Genomic DNA, 24,747 nt, shown 5'->3' with positions numbered 1-24,747 from the left:
ATGAAACTGGTTTATTATAAAACCAATGTCAACTTATATACAAAAAGGTTTTAACAATGCTTTGACAAAAAGATAATTATCCAGGACTAAAGTATTTTTCAAGTAAAGTCAAGTACAGAATCAAGTATTTTTCTTAGTAACCTGGTAGGTACATATAAGAAAAAAATAAAATAAAATAATAATAATAAATCACAGGGAACGTGAAAAATGAATTCCAACAACAGACACAATTGCCAGATTATTGGGTCCACCTAGCTGAAACTAAAGGTTTTCTTCCTTTTTTTTATATTATTGCAAAGTATTAAATTTTACCTTCATCACATAAACTACAGCCCCCATAAAGTCTCAAACAAATACAACACTGTAAACTTAATTTAAAAAATTGTCAAAATTACAGCTGCTGTACGTGTATGCACAACAAAACTTTTACATGAAACATTTCAGGAATACAACAGTTTATTGTTTAAAGACATTACCTTCGGGCTAGCTTTCAGACCATCCAGCTCAAGAATTATTTTCTGAAACACATCAAAAGTATTTTTTAGTTCCTTAGGTTGAGAGCATATATCAGCCCCATTAGCAGGGCACAGGCTCTGGATACATCCAAGTCTTGCAGGACTTCCGTTCCCTAAATAATAATACTGGCCTTGGCTGGGTCAAAATTTGTGGCACCTCATCATCCTAAGTAGATCAAAATCAATGTCAGTGTTTTAAGTCATATTTAAAAATGAGTGTCTGATTTACATACCAAGTGCTCTTTAAAGAGATCTTCCTCCTTTTCTCCAAGATATACTATGTATACTATGCAATGCATAGCAGTCTCTGTCCTCCTTCCCACAGAAGCATCCTGTAAAAAAACAGGACATTAATGGACACAGGAGTTAAATCTTAGGAGTTAAAATTTACTACACATCAAAAATTTGCAAACTTAAAGAAATGTGTCAGCTGCCTAACCATCAAACATAATGCAGCAGATTGTATATGAAAGAAAAATAAAAACTCAAATGTTGTAATGGCAAATTTACAAAAAAAAATTTCCAGGAATTGCAAATTGTATTTTTCAATATGTGGGCCATAATAATACCATAATTTCTTATGACAAATTATTTAGATTTTGTTTTTAGAATATATTTTTAGAATACTTTTTCACCAAAAAAGCAGATGTATTCTGCTTTAAAAAAGACATGCATGACTTTCAGTGCATGAGACAGATTCCAAGGGACCGTCTGCAAAGTGCAAATCCCGAAAAGCGAAAACTAAAACAGTCAATAACTTCACTGTAATACACTGTACTGTCACCAAATTCAGCTCACACATCACTGATGTCCTGATAGTTATACTACAACACTTATTTGGGGGAAATGTGTTTTACTTTTGGGGGAAATATTTTCATATAAAAAAAACATAAAAATTATACAATTTGACATTTCTCCCTAGACTGTTTTTAGTATTCGCTTTTCGGGTTTTGCACTTTGCAGACGGTCCCTTGGTTCGCACATAGAGACTTGTGTATTTTGTCCACCACGGAGGAAAATTGGGTTGTAGCTGCCTCTCTACATTATTACGGTGAAAAAGAGGTGTTATTTGTGTAGTAACAGCGTTTATCTCTGGAGTTATTGACTCGAGAAACCCGAATCTGTGAATATGCGGCCAACTTTACTTAAGTACTGTTGATTTATAGCCAAAAACATCGGAATTTAAAACGGCAAACCAGCGGACCCCTAGCATACATTAAACTGTATTGTTAAACAGGAAAATATTAGCTAATTTGACCCCTTCCTCATTTAAACTAATAACTAAACGCTTATAACATGCAATATTGACACATAATGCTGCATATTTCAATTATATGACTGTAAAGTGCCAATCACTTACCTGAACGTAGCCTACAGAGTCGTGAGGAACGCAGAAATGCCGCCCGCTGCCCGAGTCTCAGTCAAATTCGCGCCATAGTCTCACTCCACCAATAGGAGGGAAGATGCATAGCAACCTGAGGTGTTGAACGGCGGATGTCTGCCGCACTTGATTTCAGGATTCCTTTGTTTTTACACGTATAAGCCAAATGTTTACCACAAGTCGGTGTTTCTCACTGTGTGCCATAGCTCAACCACATATGGTTCTCATGTGTTCGTTGTTATCTGGGCCACATAACTCAAAATGAGTTGTGAACCAAGAGAGCATTTCCCGCCGATTTTAAAGTTATGGCAAAACAAATATGGCCACAATTTGGCCCATATCTGTATAGCCACGCCACATCTAGGCCATATGTGCCAGATAATACCCACATGTGGCCCAAACGTAATTGCTATAAGTGTTTGTTCAAAATCGATATATAATTAAGTTAAAGACAGTATTCTTTATTTTAATTTTGAAAGACTTATTAAAATGAGTTATCAACTCACCAATACAAGTACATATTACAAACTTAATGTTTTTATGCTGAAAATGTTGTTTATTTTAAGTTGTACAAACTAACCCCATGAATCATTTTTTAGAGTGAAGGCACGTCCGACTTCCTGCCTAGCCGGCCACGCTATTCCTGGGAGTGGCACAGCTGCCATCAGTAAGTTTTTCTCTGCATGTTTCTCGTCATAAAAGCAGAACTGAACAGTGCAGTATGTGTGGAATTTGCTGTAAGAACTCATTTGGGATTTCTGGCATTGTCCCTAAGTCAGATGATTAACTTTCTGCAACCTATTGAAAAAAATAAGCATATTAATTATAACCATTTGTCTTGTAAATGTGCATCACTTTGCCTTAAACCCGATAATGTAGAATTATGTGATTTATCCTGTATATGACACACAACTGATGATCTAGCTGTAATTTGGGCAGTTGAACACAAAATGACTGATGCATCACACTGACAGAACCCTGATCTTAATGTCTCATATGCTGTCCTCCTACAGTCCAGTCCTTTCACTGTTACACCCAAATCTTTGTTTCTCTGATCTTAATGGGCCTCAAGCCTTACACTTAATTAAAGGTCGGTGCACTTTGAGAAGAGATTATAGATAAAAGCCACATGTGCATTGTTGTTGTAATTATTATTAAAGCTACACATGCATTATTATCATTTAGTCTGTCAAGCCAAGACATCTGGCTTTTCACTAGTGTCTTGAAAATGTTTTAAAAGAAGGGCTGCATGTTTTGTCAAACCAATGACTCTTCATTGATCTTTGAAATGTGCAGAAATGTGTTGCAGTGTTTATTTAATGTAGAGAGGGGGAATCAGATTCATGATCCTAAAAGAATCAGATTCTGAACCAGATTCATGATTCTGAAAGTTGTGGCTAGAAAAGTGTATAAAGTATATCAGTGTCACATTGAGGGGGTGATCTCTGGAACTTATTTAAGGGTGCTAATCAGAGTGAGAATGAGGCACAGGTGTAAGTTATTTGGATATGTGATGTGCTGGGGCCCCTCCTCGAACCGCCTAGGAGCTCTCCTCCTCCCTCCTCCTGATCCTAGGAGCTATGTTGTCTGGGGCTTTCTGCCCCTGGTAGGGTCTCCCAAGGCAAACAGGCCCTGGGTGACGGGCCAGACAAAGAGCGGTTCAAATACCCCTTATGAGAGAGTGCATATCAAGGTCCGTGACGTCGCCCGGTATGGCGCAACCGGGGCCCCACCCTGGAGCCAGGCCCGGGGTTGGGGCTCGCATGCAAGCGCCTGGAGGCCGGGTCTTACCCCACGGACTACGATGTTCTACTGGGGTACCTGAGTACCTCAAGTCTCTGGATGTTGTGGGGCTGTCTTGGTTGACACACCTCTGCAACGTCGCGTTGCGGCTGGGGACAGTGCCTCTGGACTGGCAGACTGGGGTGGTGGTCCCTCTGTTTAAGAAGGGGGACCGGAGGGTGTGTTCCAACTACATGGGGATCACACTCCTCAGCCTCCCCGGAAAAGTGTATGCCAGGCTACTGGAGCGGAGAATTCAGCCGATAGTCGAACCTCGGATTCTGGAGGAACAAAGCGGGTTTCGTCCCGGTCGTGGAACACTGGACCATCTCTATACCCTCGCCAGGTTGCTGGAAGGTTCATGGGAGTTTGCCCAACCAGTTCACATGTGCTTTGTGGATCTGGAGAAGGCATTTGACTGTGTCCCTCGTGGTGACCTGTGGGGGGTGCTTTGGGAGTATGGGGTCCGGGGCCCTCTGCTAAGGGCTGTCCGGTTCCTATATGACCGGAGCAGAAGTTTGGTTTGCATTGCCGGCAGTAAGTCAGACTTGTTCCTGGTGCATGTTGGACTCCGGCAGGGCTGCCCTTTGTCACTGGTCCTGTTCATTATCTATATGGACAGGATTTCTAGGCGCAGTCGGGGGCCGGAGAGAGTCCGGTTTGGGGACCACAGGATTTCGTCTCTGCTTTTTGCAGATGATGTTGTCCTGTTGGCTTCCTCAAATCAGGACCTTCAGTGTGCACTGGGACGGTTTGCAGCCGAGTGTGAAGCGGCGAGGATGAGAATCAGCACCTCCAAGTCCGAGGCCATGGTTCTCAACCGGAAAAGGGTGGCTTGCCCCCTTCAGGTTGGTGGAGAGCTCCTGCCTCAAGTGGAGGAGTGATTCGGTCGATATACTCTGCAGTGATTCGGTCGATATACTCTATTTACCAGTTGATCTACGTTCCTACCCTCACCTATGGTCATGAGCTTTGGGTCATGACCGAAAGGACAAGATCTCGGATACAGGCAGCCAAAATGAGTTTCCTCCGCAGGGTGGCTGGGCGCTCCCTTAGGGATAGGGTGAGGAGCTCGGTCACTCGGGAGGAGCTCAGAGTAGAGCCGCTGCTCCTCCACATCGAGGAGTCAGCTAAGGTGGCTCGGGCATCTGTTCTGGATGCCTCCTGGACGCCTCCCTGGGGACCTACGACACGCTGGAGGGACTATGTCTCTCAGCTGGCCTGGGAATGCCTCGGTATTCCCCGGAAGAGCTGGAGGAAGTGTCTGGGGAGAGGGAAGTGTGGGCGTCCCTGCTTAGACTGCTGCCCCCGTGACCCGGCCCCGGATAAGCGGTAGAAAATGGATGGATGGATGGATGTGCTGGGGCTGATGGGAAAAATAGCTCAGCCCCCTTTTGGAGTTGCCATGTATCTGAAGTGGTTAAAGCTCTGGGTTGTTACTTGGAAGATTAGGGTTCAAGCACTTTAACTCTTTGTGTGTCGTCTCTGAATCTCCCATCTCCCTCTCTGAATGTGATATAAATATTCTCAAACATCCTCTTTCATATCCTCTGAGCAGCTTTTGGACATTATATTATGATATTCTCAGTTGACATTTCTATTGTAACTCTGCCAGTTATACAAAGCCTTATTCAGATAATATCTGGAGACTGAGAGAAGATCAAAACAAAAGCACTTTTCATACAATATTTAGTTCTTCAGTTGTCTACAATAGACAGACAGCGTATTGATCCTTTGAGAGCTGTTGTATTGTTACAGCTGTTGGACAGCACAGTGCATGAAGGAAGAGCTTTTGGCAGAAACTTGCATACTAAGCGAATTCATTTCAGATTGATGCGGAGTGCAGTGTGAGCACAGAGATGAACAGGTGAGCGTCACAGATAAAAGCTCCTGCTGTGGTTCTTAAGAAGTGGCTACAGTGGATAAGTCAACACACCCCTGCTTAAGTTTTTGGAATAGAGACACACGAGTTCAATCATGTCAGATAGTTTTACAGGTTTAATGTAGCTGATAGAAGCTTATCATACACTCAAAACAAAATTTCCCCCTTTTTTCCCTCATACCACATCTAGTTGGTTCAGTGATGACATGCAGACTTGCTGATGTGGTTTAGGACACTATTTTGTAACAACACCGACACAACACAGGTATTGTTGACTACTCATTGACTATTGTCTCAAAAGGGTTATTTGTCTCAGACCCAGTATTTCTGGTATAGCACCTAGATCTATCACGACCTTGACCAGTTGGCATGAGTCACAGGCTACTAGATACTAACATTGGGATTAAACCCATTCACATTAATGGTCCAGTCAGTCTGGCAGTTTAATGATGTCAAAGACTCAATAATTAAATAAAACAATAAACTTGGAAAATCACAGACCTCATGATTCACAGACACCAACCTGACAACCACCAGTCTATATGACTGCATCAGGCTACTCCTGTCTGTCTCATACCCTGGACATGCTGTGTATGAAGTACCTTTAGCGCCATCTTCTGACAATAGGTCATCGAATCTCACCATCTTAAATCCCACATTGATTGTACAGTATGTACCAAAAGCTGATTCATAGAAGCTTTGAACTAATTTTTGTAACAATACACATATGATGGTTCACAACTTGTTCACAGAGACTCATGGTTCACTACTCATTGCTGTTATATTTCGAGTTATGGTAACTCTAATAAACTCTATTTTCAACTGCGGTGAGCAGAAAAGCAGCTCAGGATTCACAACACATTGAACTTTCAGCTGGTTTGTCTACAGTTAAGGGGCAGTGGTTGCTCAAGCATTTAAGGCTCTGGGATGTTGATTGGAGTATCAGGGTTCAAGCCCCAGCACTGCCAAGCTGCCACTGTTGGGCCCTTGAGCAAGGCCCTTATCCAGTGGTGCTGTATCATGGCTGACCCTGTGCTCTGACCCCAACCTCCAAAGCTGGTATATGTGAAGAAAGAATTTCACTGTGCTGTAATGTAGATGTGACAAAATAACGGCTTCTATGAATCTGATGAATTGAACATTAAATAATGCTTTTAAAAATTTAAATGCTTGTTTATTTCAACAAGGATGTGGTGTAATGTATAATATAATACACGCAGGCCACAGGGGCAGTTTAAATAACTCCATATGTGCTAAGAGAAAACGCCACCATCTGGCTCATGTGAAATGGTGCTAGCGGCATCTAGTGACATTGAATTACACCATATTAACACTGAACATTTTAGTTTCAGACAATAGGAGAGCATTAACACTCATATACTCATATCCCAAGATACAGTATAAAATTAACTGCCACTGATCAGACTGTATTAATATAATCTTATATAGAATGCTAACTAATATAATGTTTCAGCTTAGTTAGCATTATTTAATTTATCACAAAAATATTTTTTTTCTTAAGATATATGCATTTATTATTTTAGATTCAAAATACTGGTATATAAAAGAGGGACAGATATGGCAGGTATACTGCAGGTGAACCCATCTGTCTGGGTCTTCTTGTGGATGGAGATGTGGATGATGAAGAGAGGCAGAATGCTTTGTTTTGCATAAAATAATTCTGTGAAGACTTTCAATCAGCAGTTTGTGACGATGATCAAGAGTTTTCTTGTCGTGAAAACATTGTATGGAAACACAAATATCTAATAAGACTGCAGTCTTCTATGATAACTTGTGGTCGGCTAAGTACAATGAAGACTGTTAATCAGATGCTCGACCTTTCTGATTAGATGCTCAACCCGTTTTATAAATGAATGCTATAGCAACTTTATAGGTATTGGAACTAAAATGCATAAAAATATATTTTATTAATAAAGTATTCCAGATGTGTAGATTATTTTAAATACTAAAATTAGACAACATTATCAAAGAAGCCAAAGGTTGTACAGATGATGTGCATCATTTTATTTGAAACTGGTTTGTAACAGAATGTATGTTAATGTTAACAAAACATAACATGTAAAAAGGAAAAAAGAGTGCAAATAGAATGTGTGTATGTAATGATGCGGTATTTGTAAAAACATGAATGAAATTCTATAGCAAAGATCAGACTGGACTGCTGTATACAGATCATATAAGAAATATATTAGCAGTTGACTTTTTCTCTGATGCTACAGATATCATGTATTTCAAGAAATTAAACTCATAGATGGCAGGTATGTTACAGGTGAATATTTGTAGCAATTTAGATATTTAAAGATTGTTCTTGCAGAAGCGATAGCAAGGAGAAAGATCTGGAGGTTCACAGACATTCAGGATTCCATAAGGAAAGAGTTCCAGTGGGGTCTTTGGGGGCAGGAGGTTCAACATGGAACACTGGGGCTTCTCACTCCTGACTGAACTATAAGTGTACAAGAATAATTGGAATAAAGGTGAAGATTGGAAAATCATAATGAGAAGAACGGTAAGCTTAAAGAAAATCATCTTGCTCCTCTTGGGAGAAAGAACTGTATAAATATACCTCGTTCTCCAGCAGGTCCTCTAGGTCCTCCTCGTCTCGCTCCTCTCTAAAAATCTGTTAAAAACATTTTTAATCACATTTTCCACTTGTATAATTTCCACATCTAATTACATTTTCCACTTGCATAATCTAAGAAATAATGTTTTCTACACTACAAATGAACACTTACACATTGCCCCATGAAGACTAAAGTAAGTTTTGTCTCTAATTTAGTTTGTATTGACCTTTATGGATTACTGTGTGTAGACTTGTGCAAAAAAAAAAAAAAAAAACAGTTTAAATTAAATCTGTAACATAATAAAATGCTAAAAGTTAAAGAGGGTTGCATACTTTCTTAACCCTTGTGTTTCTGGGCATTGACAAGTTAAAACAGTCAAAATCTTCTGAAAACATATCCCAACATTATTCAATATCCCAACAGTCCCTGGTTCAGTCCAAGTGTTTTATATATAATTATATAGAATTTCTTCTTGATTGATTCAGTGAGTAATAGTTGATAAGAAACACATTACTGACCTCATTTTCATCAGATGCCTTTTCCCTGGCTCTGTCATCTAGAGTATCAAACACCAAAGGTAAGCCAATATATATATAATTTCTTTCTTTTAAATTTTTTGCTATTAGATTTTACTTTATTAGATCTTACTTTACTAATAAAATTTTTTTTATAAGTAGATCTTACTTACTCGACTCTTGCCAAGGTCTGAAGTCAATCCCCGGGATGCTCCTGCAGTTGACAAAGTTTGCTTGGTTCCGACTCAGGACGAAAGGGTTTCTAGGAACTTTGCCGATGCCCGTGTTGTCACAGATGATGCGAGACAGAGACACTCTAGAAAGTGCGGATCTCTGTGCCGGGGTGAAAACACCCATGTTCTCCCACCAGAGCCTGGATGCAGAAATTACAGATGAACTACTCGATCTAAAGTCCAAGTCACCTGCTCTTCGGTTCATTACACAGGCATCATTCCAAACATGCCAATTACATTTATCTATGCATTGATAGTGTACAATTATTATGCTAATGTTTGATGCTGTAAATAATTTTCACTGAATGTACGGAGTATAGAGATTTTTATAACCTGACATACTGTATGTTTATATCCTGCTATAACTTATAACTTTAACTTATCTTTCTTAAGTGTGTTAAGACAATGCAGTATCAGGGCTATAGCCCAGGGCCTGGGCATCACATAACATAACACAGCATCACAGCCTAACTTAAGCAAGGGTAGTAGCATCATTTTAAAAAGGTTTTATGAAAGAAATGTACATATAAAACATGAAGTGTTACAGGCATCACCTCAGAGTTAATACTTTTCCAATAACAGCACATTTTATTCCTCTTAAACCACAGAATTTTGAAAAAAAAAAAACAACACCTTAAAAACAACACTTTAAAACTCAAATTTTATTTGTCACATACACAGACATGCGGTGAAATGCTTTAAGTTGTCGCATATCCCAGTTTATTATGAGCCTGGGGTCAGAGCACAGGGTCAGCCATAGTACAGCGCCCCTGGAGCAGGTGAGGTTAATGGCCTTGCTCAAGGACCCAACGTTGATGTGTCAGAAGCTTGTGGGCTTGATCCCCGACCTTCTGATGAGTGACCCGAAGCCTTAACCACTGAACCATCACGTCCATTAACTTTAGTGCTTTTATTCACTTAGAGTTAAATTCATACTGTGTAATGTCCATGGAAAAAGATGGTTTCTGTTATCACTTATGTTAGAGCAGCTTTCAATGGTCATTTTCTAACTTTTTCTACTTACAAGTTACTCTGGAATTTGTTACAAACTGCTGCTATGCTGTTCCTGAAAATTAATCACTAACCTCTGACCAATCAGAATCTTAATTTTGTTGAAGACACAGTACCTGTCTCCTTGGCGGATCCTCTGGAACTGCGTGGCAATGATACAAGCGAACAGAGGTCCGACTCTGCCCCCACGGACAAACGGTTCCGCAATACCTCCCGCCCAGAGGTCGATGTTATCAGCTGTCCCATAAAGTTGGATGAGCTTCCGTGCCAGATCTGTGTTATTCAGCACCCTGCCCAATTCGGTGACATCCTTGGGAGTGGACAGACCACAGAATCTCCTCCATGCATTATAGCCTAATGGGCAGAAGAAAATATGTTCATGATGACGTGAAAGTTTTTTATACAATTATTTAGGACAATTAATTACAGTCGATATATCCACTTCACATTTCTACACACTGTATTATGTCTTTGGACTTTGGACCCCAGTGTTAGTACTCTGGCCCATTCCTCTTGGTAGAATGTTTTTCCAAATGTTACAATTGTCTTTCTGATTGAATGATTGATTGATTGGTTGATTGATTATTAATTGATTGAATTACTCCTGATTAATAGGTTTGTAGTACAATTGCAAGTACAATCTGTGGGTATATGCATTGGAAGTGGATTATATAACAAAAAGAATATTTATGTTTAATTTTGTTTAAATACTTTGTATATCTGTCTTTCTGTCCAGTTTGCTTGTCTACTGTACCTATTCTATTTGTCACTCTGTCAATCTACTCTGTTTTTCTGTCTGGCACTGTGCTTATCTTTTCAGCCTGTCTGTGTGTGTACCTGTTGATCCATTGTTCATTGTGTGTGTGTTGTGTACGCATGTGCGTGTGTTCATGTGTGTATACTTGGCTGGCCGTGGTCTCTGCCCCTCTGCAAGTTGAGCGAACCCAGGTCCTGGGCGATTCTGCTGGTGAAGGCGAACAGTCTTTCTCTTACCGCATCCACCAGTATGCCATCCTGCTTGTTCAGCTTAGCTGGCCGACTAATCAGCCCCCGAATCTGAGGATCAATCCCACCTGGGGGCAATTTACAGGTGAGATTTAGGCTCACAAAAATTGCTACTTTATACAGAAATAGTATTTTCAAATTTTTTGCAATAGGGCAGTGGACATACTATAATATGTAATTGAAAAGAGAGACTAGAGTAAAGAATGATTCTAGAAAACCTACATCAATACATCAACATCCATCAATGGAAGCTCTATGCTACTGTCATTAACTATGGTAGAAACATTGGTATTCACTTTCTCACAAAGTCACTCTCAAGTTCCATTTTTATTTCAATGGAACTATATGATCTTCTATTTTACTGATTGGGAAAGCTTATATTCAATGAGACCATTATGTTTGATGGAAAAGAGTTTTGCAAAACCTTAATTGTATTAACTGACCTTCAAATACAATTCTCCATGGTGTAAAGAAGGCCGTTTGCAGAGGAATGCTAGGGAACCGTCCATTCTCCTGGAAGTTTTCATTCAGACGGAAGATGAGGGGCTGGATGGTGGCGTGGGCGAAGCGGTAAGCGGCAGTGGCGAAAACATTGGCGATAGATGGGTTGACATTGGGGTTGTAACCGGGATACCTGCCGAGCTGCCTGTTCATGGCGTCCGTTCCCACAATGTGTGGCAGATAATCCCTAAACACTATGATCTACAAGACACAGAATGAATATTTACTGTAAGTCAGGACAAAGTCAGGATTTTGAATATAAGGATCACCCCAAACAGGAGCCTTTTCCAAATTTGAATTAAGCTACATAATCTTAGTATAGAATATGAAAACTTATAAATAATTTTGTGTTCTTGGCCAGAAAGAAATCAGCCACAGACTCTCTTCTTTATACCATTTACTTCCACATAAATGCACTTGATCCCACCAGATCCAAAATGATCAACTTTAAAACATTCATTAACAGGAAATAATCTGCTGTGGGTTTTTTGAGTATGTGTGTATGTGTGTGTATAGTACCTGATGGTAGGCTCCCATGATTTTGCGAGCTTCCTCATAAATCTGTTCATTGTTCCATTGGTCGTTAAAGCGGCGCAGAACACGAGCGAGCCGGTTGTGTTCTCGCAGGAAGAGTGTGTGCAGCGAAGTGAGAGCGATGTTCTCATCCACACGCTCATCACCTACGAACATAAATTGCTATTAGCAGTTTGGACTTTAACTAATCTGACAGAGTTCAGATACAAGCATACAAAATCAGCATTTTCATATTTTGTGGTGCTATATATTCTCCTTGCAGTGGATTTGGAGCCTTTTCCTGGAACATCGGAGCGCTGAAGAATCCACTCTAGATAGGATGCCTAGATCTATCACAGGGCATCATGAACACACTCATTCCCACCTAAGGGCAATTTACTATAACCAATCTGCCTACCTGCATGTTTATAAACAGTGGGAGGAACTAACGTACAGAACGTATGACTGGACAACTGACTCTGGAACTGAAAGTTCGCAATTAACATTCGTCCATGGTTTGTTTTCTGTTACTCATAAATGTAAATGATTTTCATTGCAAACCCACCTGCAATAAAACACGGCACTTCCTCTAGGCCAGTGGTGTTCAGAATGCGATTGCGTGTGGCACACATTTGGCTGACTACCTTGGTGAAAGGCAGCAGCTCGCGTCCATTGTCCCGGAATCTGTCATTGACACGCATGAGGCCTGCATCATTCGAGAGATCTCTGAGTTCGCGGGAGAGCGCCTCCTCTGAGCCATACAACTGACCCGCATCCAGGAATGATGTCAAAGTGTTGATCTGCTCTCGCACTTGTGGCACACCTCCAAACATGTACGCGCTGGTTCCAGAGCCGCAAGCGGGTGCAGAGCGAAAAACAGGGAGGCAACTGTTGGGACCGGAGGGCAGGCGCGGGTCATCTCTAGGAATCTAAGTCAAATAATGCAAATGAAAAAGTTCTTCATGTCATGTCATGTTTGTATGTTTATTTATTCCATGTTGAGTTAGGAATAGTCCCTCAGAACCAAGGATAGTCCCTCAGACCAAACCAAATCTACTTCCCCTATTAATCTAACTCCTAAACATTAACATTAACAGAAAATGCTGTACAACACAAAACTACAAACACATTTATCCAACCTGAAACACACTGAGTTGTTAGCAAAAGATCTTTTATGTGTCCCAGAATTAGCTATTTTTTTAATTTAACTTAAAAAGCTATATATTTTCTCCTATATAGTCATGAGCCCTTAGCACTTGAAGATTTCATCTCAGTAAAATAATTCCCAAATATTTTTAGGACTATTTTGTGTTACAGTATATTTTCTTTACATAACTTTTGTGTAATCTTTAAATGACTGATTCAAAGGGGTGGTTGAGAAAATTATTAAACCTAATCTCTGAGATGTTCTTAACACATTAAAGTCATTTTGCCAGTTACACAGTGAACAAGACCTATATGTGAAATAAATGTGTGTGTGTGTGTTGACCTGGATGGGGAAGCATGGCTCAGAGCGCTCACAGCTCTTATCACAGTCAATGCCGTTGCTAAAGGACCGGATGCTGGGTGAAAAGGGGGTGAAGGACAGATCGTGGTCATTCCACTGGCCGAAGAATGTGATGAGGAATGTGTACTCATTGTCTCCCACAACATTTTGGTCTCGTGTGCTGAAAATCTGATTTGACACCTGCCTCACCTGGAGAAAAATATTGATATTGTGCTTCAGGAAAAGTACAATTGTTCCACATGAGAAATGGTAAAATTAGAAAATACACATATCTGGAACCCTGAGCCGCACAGAGTGGCAGATACCGCTATGGAATAATCTTTTGCTGTTCATATGGTTCACACTAAGCAACCAGTATAGTGATTTCATTATGTGAAGGGTTTTCTATGAAAAACTCATTTTAAATCTTAATCTATCCCCAAAACTTAAAAAAGATAACGGCACAACTTTTGACTTGACATGACTTGACTTGACTTGAGTACATTAGCCAGTGAAGTAACCCAGAAGCCAGTGTTAAACTATTGGAGCTGTTAACCTGACATTCATAGACCAGACAAAAAATGGGCGTTGGAGAATTTTTGTCCTTAAAGTGACATGTTCAATGTGACCCCAATGCTGCTATCCATACATTGAAGCATGGTGGTGGTAGCATCCTATTGACAGTTACCCTTGGGATATTGGTTATTTCTCTGCCTTAAGTGTGCTTTTGCCCCACCTATACCCCCATGTCCTAAACCTGGACACGCCCCTGAAACAAGTATACATCTCATGTTACAGTTATCATGTTAAGCCATACATTTAAATTCCAGTCTGTCTTAAACTGACAATAATCAACATGCCTATTCAATTTTGAATGCTCTCATACCAGAGGAAGCACAACATTATTATAGAGTCTTCCAGGGTTCCATCCTTGAGGTTGGGAGATGTTATCTTCATAAACAGGAGGCAGCCAGCGGGTGAACGGTGTGTTTGAAGCACCTCGAAGTGGATTTATCCTGTAGATTTAAAACAATAGTCTGAGAGCCTTATGACACAGCATTAAGCCTTAAATACATGTACACTGTGGGTGGCAATATGACACTGTCTAGAATTAACAACCCATAATAGATATTTTTGAGTAAAATAATCTTGCTAAGCCTCAAAGCAATAATATATATATTTGTTTCTATTACAGTAGCTGTCCCCAGAACCCTGTCCAGCATGGTGGCAGTTTATTATTTATGAACAATTATCAGTGTTCTTGTTTTGACGTGTGTCTCACAGGTTGTTGCAGACGCTGTTGGCCGTGCGATATCTGTTTAGATTCTGTGTCGTTTTGCATGGAGGCGGCAGGGTTTGAGCGGCACAGCCAGTCAATCTGTGGATCTCCTTAAGTTCTTCTTCAGATAGCAGTGCTAAGAGAGAAAACAAACAAAGATGCTGAATCCAATCACACACACACAAACAAATTGCATTCAACAAAAGACAGTTTATCTCAGTGCTGCATTTTGTCCCCAACCTTTTAGGGCTGCTATATATAAACAGCATTTTTCTATATTAATATATATTTAATTAAAAAATAGTCCAGTGTTTCTATCCTCCTTAACATTTCTTTTGTGATCATGTGGACCAAGGGAGTAAAATTGTCCTTGCTCTGTATGGGACGGATGGCACAAGCACAGCAACACTAGCCAATCACATGCATCTGTGAGCTCCTGTATGTGGAAAAGGGCAGATAGCGCTTTCCTACGAGTGTGTAACGCTGCCATGTGACTCATTCAACTCAAAAAAAAGTTACAGCTGGCAGACTTTGTGTGTCTTGGTGTAAGTGTGTGTTAGACCTAACTATCCCTTGTTGGTAGCCGTCTTATGATACAGAGTTGGGATTATGAAACCTTTTGACTGTGAATTCTGCTATTTAAAAAAAAGAAAATATTTTCAAAAGATTTACAGTGTCAGACCTGTGGCATTAATAGATCTCTTGTGTACATGGTGTGTTTTCTCTGAGATGATCCTCAACGTCTGCTCCATGTAATCCGCAGCTCTCACAGCCTCACGTGCCATCCGTTTTGGTTGCTTCATCAGACGCAGTATATCAGATGGCTTAATAAAATCGGTATTGCGCACCTTCTCAAGGCTCCTGTAAACACACGCACACACAGATAAAACAAATATTATTCAGTATGATAACTTATATAGCCCAGACCAACTTTGCTTAAATATCCTTGGGTCTAAGTACACTGGTACAATGTGTTAATGAAGTGTTGACTCACTTTTGACGAGAGTACAAATAAGACTCATCTACGATTTGTTTAGCTTCCGTGAAGGCATCCAGAATGAAAAGCCTGCTGAAACCTTTCTCTTTAGATCCTGTACAAGCAGACATCACAGCAAATTCAGATTTATGAATATATACGTAAAACATTATATATAAATTAATATACAATGTATAATATAAACGGTTCAGACTGATGTTAAAATCAATATCACCACTAATATACAATACCTCGCCACATAATCATACATCTATATGAACCTATTGCTATTATAATTCTAATACATTGGGAAATAATGATGCATATATGTTAACAATCAACTGGATCATTTGCAAATAATTATTAATAATAATAATTATTATTTACATATTAACTCATTCTGTTAAGAAATACCATGTTAATTAATTATTTGTGGCCCTTTTAATAAAATTATATAGATTTCAACAGTTAAATTGAATACATTGATAGCTTTAGCTTTTTGTCTAAAATAAATAAATAGATATAGTCATATTTATTCATTTGGAAATTGTTAGTTTCACTCCAAATTAAGGATAGTTGACTGTTGTAGTTATTAAAAGCTGACTAAATGTCATTAGTCAATGAAAATGGTTTTGGTGTTAAAAAAATTAATAATTACATAATAATTCTAACCATATATGTACTCAAAAACACCTTCCAGACCTTCTTCAAAAGAGTTTTTATTTATATCCTATCATTTGATTTATATCCTTTATATCCTTTATATCCTTCATTTATATCCTTCCCGATTTCCATATATGGTAAACACTCCCCTGCGTTGCCTTTTTATTGTCTTAAAGACACGCCCACAATACAGTAAGGTCCCAAAGTCCAAAATAGGAAATTGTTTTTGTTTTGTTTTTTAAATATGAAATAAACTTTTTTTTTTTTAAAAAAACAAAAAAAACCTTTATTTCCTATTTAAAATAAAATAATCATGAATGAATTAACAAAACATGCAAAATTAAAGCATTTTCACTTACACACACACACACACACACACACACACACACACACACACATAGAGCATCTTCCTCTTATGCCATATCTCTGACTCTGTTGACAACTAAATGAAGTCTAATAAACAGAATAATTTCCCTTTTTAATGTGTGTTGAAAACACACTTACTTAACAAAGATTTTGACATCTTTACGCAGACCGTTTTTACCACAGCATTTGTTAAACCACTTCCTTATGCAGTATGATCTTTCCCTAGAAACCTATGCAATTAAATAAAACCTTTACACATTTGTTTCTCAGAAATGATATTTACGCTGCTAAAATTTGAGTCCAGCAAAAAAAAAAAAACCTTCAGAAGCTCAGCATCATCTGTATTTTAGTATTTATAATCACCGTCTCAATGTTTCTGAAATGTTTACTGCTCCTGTTTAATCTCACCTGATACAGCTGGGTATCTGAGCATACAGCACAGTCCCAGCAGCAATACAGAAATGAAGAGATTCATGTCTGAAGCACAACTGCACACACCACAGTTCAGAGAATTTTAATGAGTTGTGTCTTCTCCTGATCTGCAATGAGGAAAATGTATAAAAATAAATAAATAAATAAATAAATACCAGTCTAAAATGAAAGAGAATTTTTTTCTTACTTTTAAAGAAAGTCAAAAAGTCTGCAGCTTGTAACTATTTATCATTATGCATTACATGTATTTGTTCATCTGCTTATATACAGTCATTCTAATCCTGCTCAATTGTGTTAGTGTTTTTTTTATTATTTTTTATTTTAATCCTTATATAATAACCATTAATATTTCATCACTAATATCTCACCATATCATCCACCTATTTGAATTCATATAATTTTCTCATGAGATCAAAATCGAGAAAATCGAGAAAATTAAATGTCATATTTAATTTCTTTCATGATTCTCAGTAATATTCATATACTTTTTTTATTTTAATACCAATAAAATAATATTTGTAATAATTTTATTTATAATAGCATTAGTATTTCATTATTAGGTGGAAATCTAAATGTTGCCTTTTAAAATTTTAATTTAAAAATAAAAAAGTGAAAAATAATCATGCAACATTATAATAATTATTGATAAATTTAAAAGAAAAAAAGGAAAGGAAACATGCTTATTTTAGCAACATAAAGATATAACATAGAACATAAAACACACAACGTCATTACAGAATAAATGGATTCGATTCAATTTGAATATGCGACTTTAATTTCAGAGTTAATATCAGAGTTAAAATGCAGAAGATGCACAAGTAACGACTCACCTGTGTGCTTTGCCTCTTTGCTCCTGACAGTTTTTTGGACTGTTTGAAGTGCAGAGGGTTTACTTATAAACACAGCAGCACATCTCCATCACCACAAGCTGCTTGTTTCCTAACATTTCCTATCAGGGTTATTTCCTCCTTCCTCTTATCTGCAAACATTTTTAACTGAGTGAATTACTGGCTCTGAAATGAATCAATAAACAGTCAGATAAAATACTGTGCAACAATTATGTAATCTCTAGTCATTATAAAAGAACAAGGAAATTATTTATATTTTTTCTAAGGCAGAAGGGCTTATTGGAACATGACTGATAGATAACTGTTAGAAGGAAATATGATGTATTTACCTCTACTACCTGATATAATTTACAATATTTTACCAGGATTTCACTTGACTGTCTGTCTAATCAAAGCATTGCATGTATTTTTAAATCGGATTAACTGTACAATGAATATATACTGTAAAGTCTGTAAAAATTGGAGGATTTTTGTAATGTAAAAAAAAATTTTTTTAATGTAATTAAATTCATTGGTTAAAAAAGTAACCAAGATCAATCATGTCCGATCTTTTTCCACATTTAATGGGATACAGCAGCAAAAGAAATTCAACTGAAATCAGTTAGAATCTTTTATGGAAAACAAGAAAAATATAATAAATAACTTTAGAAAATAATTCTTTGTTGTTTATGATTTTCTTTATCTAGAAGAGCCCCAGCTGAAGAGAAGCAGCCTGACGGCAGGAGCATCATGCAAATATGTTCTTCTACCTTGGTCTCATCAGACTGTAATAAATTTCACATCATGGATTTGGGTGGTTTGGATCTTGTTTATTTTCTAATGGCAAAAGACTTATATGACATATGAAGAATACAGGAAATTGTTGTCACACACACAGTAATCAGTACTTGCTAGATATTCCTGCACCTTTTATGTTGCTGCAGGTCTCTTGAAAGGTCTCTTGGTACATCACTTTCCCCAAGCATTGATGATGGCCTTCACAATGCACCATGGTTCTTTTGTTCCTCTCCCCTGATTGATACCTTTTGAAACGAGATAAAATACATTCTTTTCGCACCATGACTCAAGCAGTTGGAAGAAATGTGAAAAAAAAAAGTTATGTTTATTTGGGGGTTAAACAAAAATCACTTCCTTTTAATTCATTTGAAACTAAAACTCAATAAGCAGGTATAAAATTAAATAAAATTTTATATAAATGAAATCATAAAAATTAATGAGATGTTAAATGTTTGTCAAAATTCTTAATCTGTACATGTTTCTTTTACACTAAAAACAGTTTCTGGTTGCAAAATAATGGAGTTCTCACATAGTAAGTACAAATACTTTTTAAAAGCTAACACACTTTGTATATAAGGTTTGCTTTAGCTACGAACCAGTATTTCCTTCTATGCTTTTCTAGACTGATTTAGTCTGAAAATAATCATGAATTTGTCTGTAATATCCAGCTAATAATGATACACTACGGTTTAATAACATGTAATTGTTTAGAAATTACTCTCATTTCTTTTCACCATTTTTCAATCATTAATCCTAAACTTATATGTAAACTGAAAACTGTTGGTACAGTTGGTACAGGAAATAACCATAGTGGTGAAGTGATGTAAAGCGTGTGTGTTCCAAAAACAAGTTATAACATACTGTTGCACATCTCTCTCTCTCTCTCTCTCTCTCTCTCTCTCTCTCTGTCTGTCTGTCTCTCTCTCTCTCTCTCTCTCTCTCTCTCTCTCTCTCTCTCTGTCTGTCTGTCTCTCTCTCACTCACTCTCTGTCTATCTCTCTCTCTCTCATTCACTCTCTGTCTATCTCTCTCTCTCTCTCACTCACTCTCTGTCTATCTCTCTCTCTCTCTCTCACTCACTCACTCTCTGTCTATCTCTCTCTCTCTCTCTCTCTCTCTCACTCACTCACTCTCTGTCTATCTCCCTCTCTCCCTGTCTATCTCTCTCTCTCTCTGTGTAAACTGCACCAACATCCATGACATGATTAAAGTTCACACTTTTTTCCTCCATTCTGACGGTTGATGTGTATAAACCGAAGCCCTTGACCTGTATCAGCATGATTTATTGCATTGCACTGCAGCAACATGATTGGCTGATTATAAACCTTTATTTTTGTCACATCTACATTACAGCACAGCGAAATTCTTTCTTCACATATCCCATCTAGGAGGTTCAGTTCAGAGCACAGGGTCAGCCATGATACAGCGCCCCTGGAAAGGGCCTTGCAAAAGGGTCGACGGTTGCAGCATGCCAGTGATGGGGCTTAAACCCTGATCCTCCAATCAACAATCCAGTGCCTTAAATGCTTCAGCCATGACTGACCCCATAAATGTATGAATGTGTATGAATGTATGAATGAACAGGTGTACAGGTGTTTCTCTCAAAATACATTGTATATGTATACATGTGTGTGTGTGTATATAGTCAAATGCTTTTCTGTGCATATCACAACATGGGAGGAAGTTAGGGTCAAAGCAGAAGCTGACATGTGTTTCTCAAATTACCAAATGTGGCCTGCTTAATCTCTGACCCTCCACTGATGTGTACACACACACACACACACACACACACACACACACACACGGTGAACTATCTAATCAGCCATTTGATTAATTCCGCAAGGTGCTTCTCGATTCTCAAGTTAAAGGACTTTTACCTGATTGGCTTATATTTCTGATGTTTCTGATCCACACACAAGCACACAATTGCTTCATTAATAACGATGAAGAACATGAAGGGGAAAGTTCCTTTATTTTTTTCTTGTGAAATATTAACAAATGTGTGTGGTGGGTTTCAACATAACCACAAGCAGGACGGTTTGAGTTAGTCAACACAGTTACAGCCCTGGCAGAGATTACTATTATACTGTTTTTATAGGATGACAATATTATTTTTTACCATGAACGCTTTTTGTAGATGCATTTATTCCAGTGATTTAATCCAATCACAGAGCAATTGAAGCAGATTTGAATGCAAACATCAGGATGAACTGTTCGGTTTTAAGGATGTTTCTCAATGGCCTAACGATTGTTTTCAAGCAATCCTGTTTGGCAATCATGCTTAATGTCTATACTTCTGCAAGCTTAAATTTTACTAAGAATGTTTTTAATAATTGATAAGAGTTATCATTTCTAGCTTATGATTATGAATGATTATGAAGGTTAGGTTTTTTTGACAGTTTTGCATTTATCCTTGGTCCTGAGCCTGGGTTACTGTCTGTGTGAGTCTCTGTGCATGTTCTCATCACGGTTCTCCTTTTTCAAAAAGCAAAACAGCCCGTTTTGCACTGTATGTTTGCACAGTAGGTTAGCGTAGTTAGTTTTGGAATTTGAACTCAAGTTTATATGTTTATATGTAATCCAGTGTAATCCATAGTCGTGGCAAATGTCTCATGTCTTTCAGCTTAGTTCACGTTTTAAGGCAGCAGGTGAACTTGCGTTTCAATGTTTAACCAACTTGAAATGTTTTGTAGTGTGTGAATGACGTTTGTAGACGTTGATGTGATAAATTGATGTTGTACTCAAAGCCTTTTCCAACCTCCAGGGTCCACATTCATGATAGATTAAGCAGTTAAGCAGTTACTAGAACTGAGTGCACCACTAAAAGCCAATAAACGATGCAAATCACGAGAGAGATATTTTATCTGCTTTTATCTGATTGTAACCTGCATCTTTTCTGTAATCTGTTACATTTCTTAGTATTTATAGACAGATTTATAAACATAACACATATGTACACATCATTATGTATGTACACTTAATGCATCCTATAACCCTGTTCTCCAGTAGATCTGATCACATGCACATTATCATCTGCTGGTTAATATCTTGAACAGCAGATTCACTAATGTCTCTCAACTTGCTTCTCTTTTTCTACCATCCCAAGGCATCCAGAGATTGTACCAGCTCCAGTTGGATTTCACTTCCTGAAGATTTCAGACCTTCAGTGAGAAGAGACCGACCCTGTGAGGATCCTAAGGCATCTAGAGATTGTACCATTATTCATAATAACACTCTCCTGTGTTTATAACAGTTTATAATCACACCATCCAGTGTCACCAAATAGTGTTAATTTCGTCACCTATTTTTAATTTAGTCTTAGTCTAAGTCTTGTGCCAAATGTCCTTGTTAGTTTTAGTCATATTTAGTCATTCACATATCTTTTTTTGTTAGTCAAGTTTTAGTCGACTAAAAGTCCCGTCATTTTAGTCTAGTTTTAGTCAAAAGAAAACTCAAGGTATCTTAGTCAAGTTTTAGTCGACTAAAAGTCTTTTAATTTTAGTCTAGTTTTAGTCAGAAAATTGTAGCTTGACCACATCTGGAATCTATTGTGAGAATAAATACAACGAGGCCTCATTAAATGCAAAAATATCAGGAACACAAGTGTTATAATGGAAATAAATAACTTAATGAAAAGCCTAAGATCAAAACTGTAGGTGTGTATATATATATATATATATATATATATATATATATATATATATATATATATATATATATATATATATATAAATATATATAAATTACCAACTTAATGCAAGTTATACATGGTATTGCACACACCATTATTGATGATATTTGGAGCAATATTACATGTAATTGTTAAACTTCATTCCCTTACATATACATTTGCTTTTAAGCCTAATTATTAATTTTGATTATAATGTGATTGTGACAGAGACGTGGGAAGAGGTTTCAGGTTGGGGGGTGCTGAGTTTTTTCTGTCACCACTTTTGAATAAGAAACAATATCAAGGCTATAAAACTTGTCAAAACTCCGTGAATCACAAAAGTATCAGTGAGAAGTTGAGAACACTCGTTTAAACAGTGCATACACTCGAACTTGACTGCACATCACATTTTTTACTTTATTGATACTGCTTTTAATCGTAATGCAAAGACCGGTCATGTACAGTAAAAGAGCCTGCGCAGGGACAGGAAATATAATTTAACACTAAAAGCCTAGACCAGGGGTGGACTTGTGCTCAGGAGTTTTTATTTATTTATTTATTTATTTTTGAGCGGTGTGTGGACGAATTCTTTCTACGCACACACTATTTTATTTCTTGATAACAGACCGCTGCGAACTATAACACACCGTTGCCATGATAAACAGAGCGTTGCCATGGACACACAGGATTCTAACCGTAGAGACGGAGCGCACTATTTTCTTTAGAGGAAGCAATACAATTGTTTTTAAATCAATAAACTCCTTTTTAAATCATCATTTTGTGTCAAATTATCGATTTATTTGGTAGGTAGTAATATAATAAGCGGGATTATATTATTATAGTAATATAATAGTAGTAATAGTAATAGTAATAAATAGTAAATAATATAATATAATATAATATAATATAATATAATATAAAAATAATATAATATAAAAAATAGTAATAATATAATAGTAGTAATATAATAAGCGGGACCTGTAACTTGAGCAACAGCGAAGCCGCGAACTCGTTGTGAATATTTTAAAGGCGTAACAGCTGATGAAAGAGCAGAGAATTGTAGACGAAAATGAAGAGAGATTTTATCTTAGTTTTTATTTTATACAAAACATTTTCGTCTCGTCTTTTTTCGTTAACAATAATGCATGTTAATTTAGTGGTCTTGTCATCGTCTCGTCTTAGTCATGAAAAAAAAGGTTGTTGACGAACATATTTCGTCTCGTCTCGTCAGACCAGGGCCGGCCCTCCGCATAGGCAGAATAGGCAAATGCTAAGGGCGCCGCCCACCACTAGGGGCGCCCGGGCGCCCAAATTATTATTTTTATTAATATATATATATATATATATATATATATATATATATATATATATATATATATATATATATATATTTATGTTAAAAATTAAAAATTTTTATGAATATATATATTTTTTATTAATATATATATATATATATTTTATTACCTGAGAAGTATTTTATTTATATATTTATTATATATATTTTATTGCTGTAAGAAAGGCAAGGAAAGCAAGGTCTCCATAATATAGTTTTTTTTTATATAGTTTGTGTGTGTTTCCAAAATATTTTCAAAATAAAGAAAAACAGGACAAAGCTGTGCAGTTTGTTTCTGTGTAAGTTTATGAACAAAATGATCGGAACACAATTGTCTGTGATTCCAGGGGCACCAGGTGAAATCTTGCCTAGGGCAGCAAATTGGCCAGGGCCGGCCCTGCGTCTGACGAAATTAACACTATGACCAAATGAGGATGAGGTTCACTATTGTGTCTGGTTCCTCTCAAGGTTTCTTTCTCGTCCATCTAAGGGAGTTTTTCCTCTCCACAGTACAAACATATTTAAAAATAAGTCTAATATTAATCTTGAACTTACTAGAATATAAATCTTTGTATAATAAACGTTTTATACTTTATACAGCTTTATATCCTGTAAAGCTGCTTTGAGACAAACTGAATTGAATTGAATTTATAAAGCGTAAATTTCACTTTCTATTTTTTCTTCCTGGTTTTGAAACTTGCATATAGTTTTTCGCATCCAGTTTTGTATTTTAAAATCTTTCTTCTCATATATATATCACCCCGTTCTGTTCACATTGACTTGAAAACATCTAAAATGTTATTCTTTATACTATTCTAATAAATGTTATAACTTTGGTTATTACATAATTATAACCATTTATTTCATGTTTCTATTTAAAAAAATGAACTTAATTTATACCAGAGCATTGTTGAATTTTCTGAAGATTCATATAATTGTCTTTAACAGCAGCTCAGACTTTAGTGCTGGTGTCACAGGTTTATGCCAATGTACTTGTAAT

At 37.3% G+C, this 24,747-nt stretch overlaps 1 protein-coding gene across 1 annotated transcript; it reads right to left on the bottom strand.

Annotated features, from left to right (window-relative positions):
• Window positions 1-7,561: 7,561 nt before the first annotated feature.
• LOC132863094 (eosinophil peroxidase-like) lies at window positions 7,562-18,103 on the bottom strand. Its single transcript, XM_060895687.1, has 16 exons — window positions 17,950-18,103; window positions 17,096-17,226; window positions 15,677-15,773; window positions 15,365-15,543; window positions 14,686-14,818; window positions 14,290-14,419; window positions 13,407-13,613; window positions 12,483-12,846; window positions 11,924-12,084; window positions 11,347-11,605; window positions 10,801-10,971; window positions 10,015-10,252; window positions 8,828-9,027; window positions 8,658-8,695; window positions 8,142-8,195; window positions 7,562-8,021 (listed from the first exon to the last, which is right to left on the bottom strand). The coding sequence occupies exons 2-16, from the start codon at window positions 17,160-17,162 to the stop codon at window positions 8,007-8,009; spliced, it is 2,313 nt and encodes a 770-aa protein (XP_060751670.1). The 5' UTR covers window positions 17,163-17,226; window positions 17,950-18,103; the 3' UTR covers window positions 7,562-8,006.
• Window positions 18,104-24,747: the final 6,644 nt, after the last annotated feature.

Source organism: Tachysurus vachellii, chromosome 20 (genome assembly GCF_030014155.1).
Source record: "Tachysurus vachellii isolate PV-2020 chromosome 20, HZAU_Pvac_v1, whole genome shotgun sequence".
In the NCBI taxonomy this organism is placed as follows: domain Eukaryota; kingdom Metazoa; phylum Chordata; class Actinopteri; order Siluriformes; family Bagridae; genus Tachysurus; species Tachysurus vachellii.
The sequence above is the reverse complement of the archived record's forward strand: the minus strand, read 5'-3'. Positions and strand labels throughout refer to the sequence as shown.

Coding starts and splice junctions, on each gene's coding strand:
- LOC132863094 (XM_060895687.1), bottom strand. CDS start 17,162: ATGAATCTCTTCATTTCTGTATTGCTGCTGGGACTGTGCTGTATGCTC. Junction 11,606..11,923: donor TCATGGGAGCCTACCATCAG/GTACTATACACA, acceptor TGTGTCTTGTAG/ATCATAGTGTTTAGGGATTA. Junction 10,253..10,800: donor CAGAGACCACGGCCAGCCAA/GTATACACACAT, acceptor TCTGCCCATTAG/GCTATAATGCATGGAGGAGA.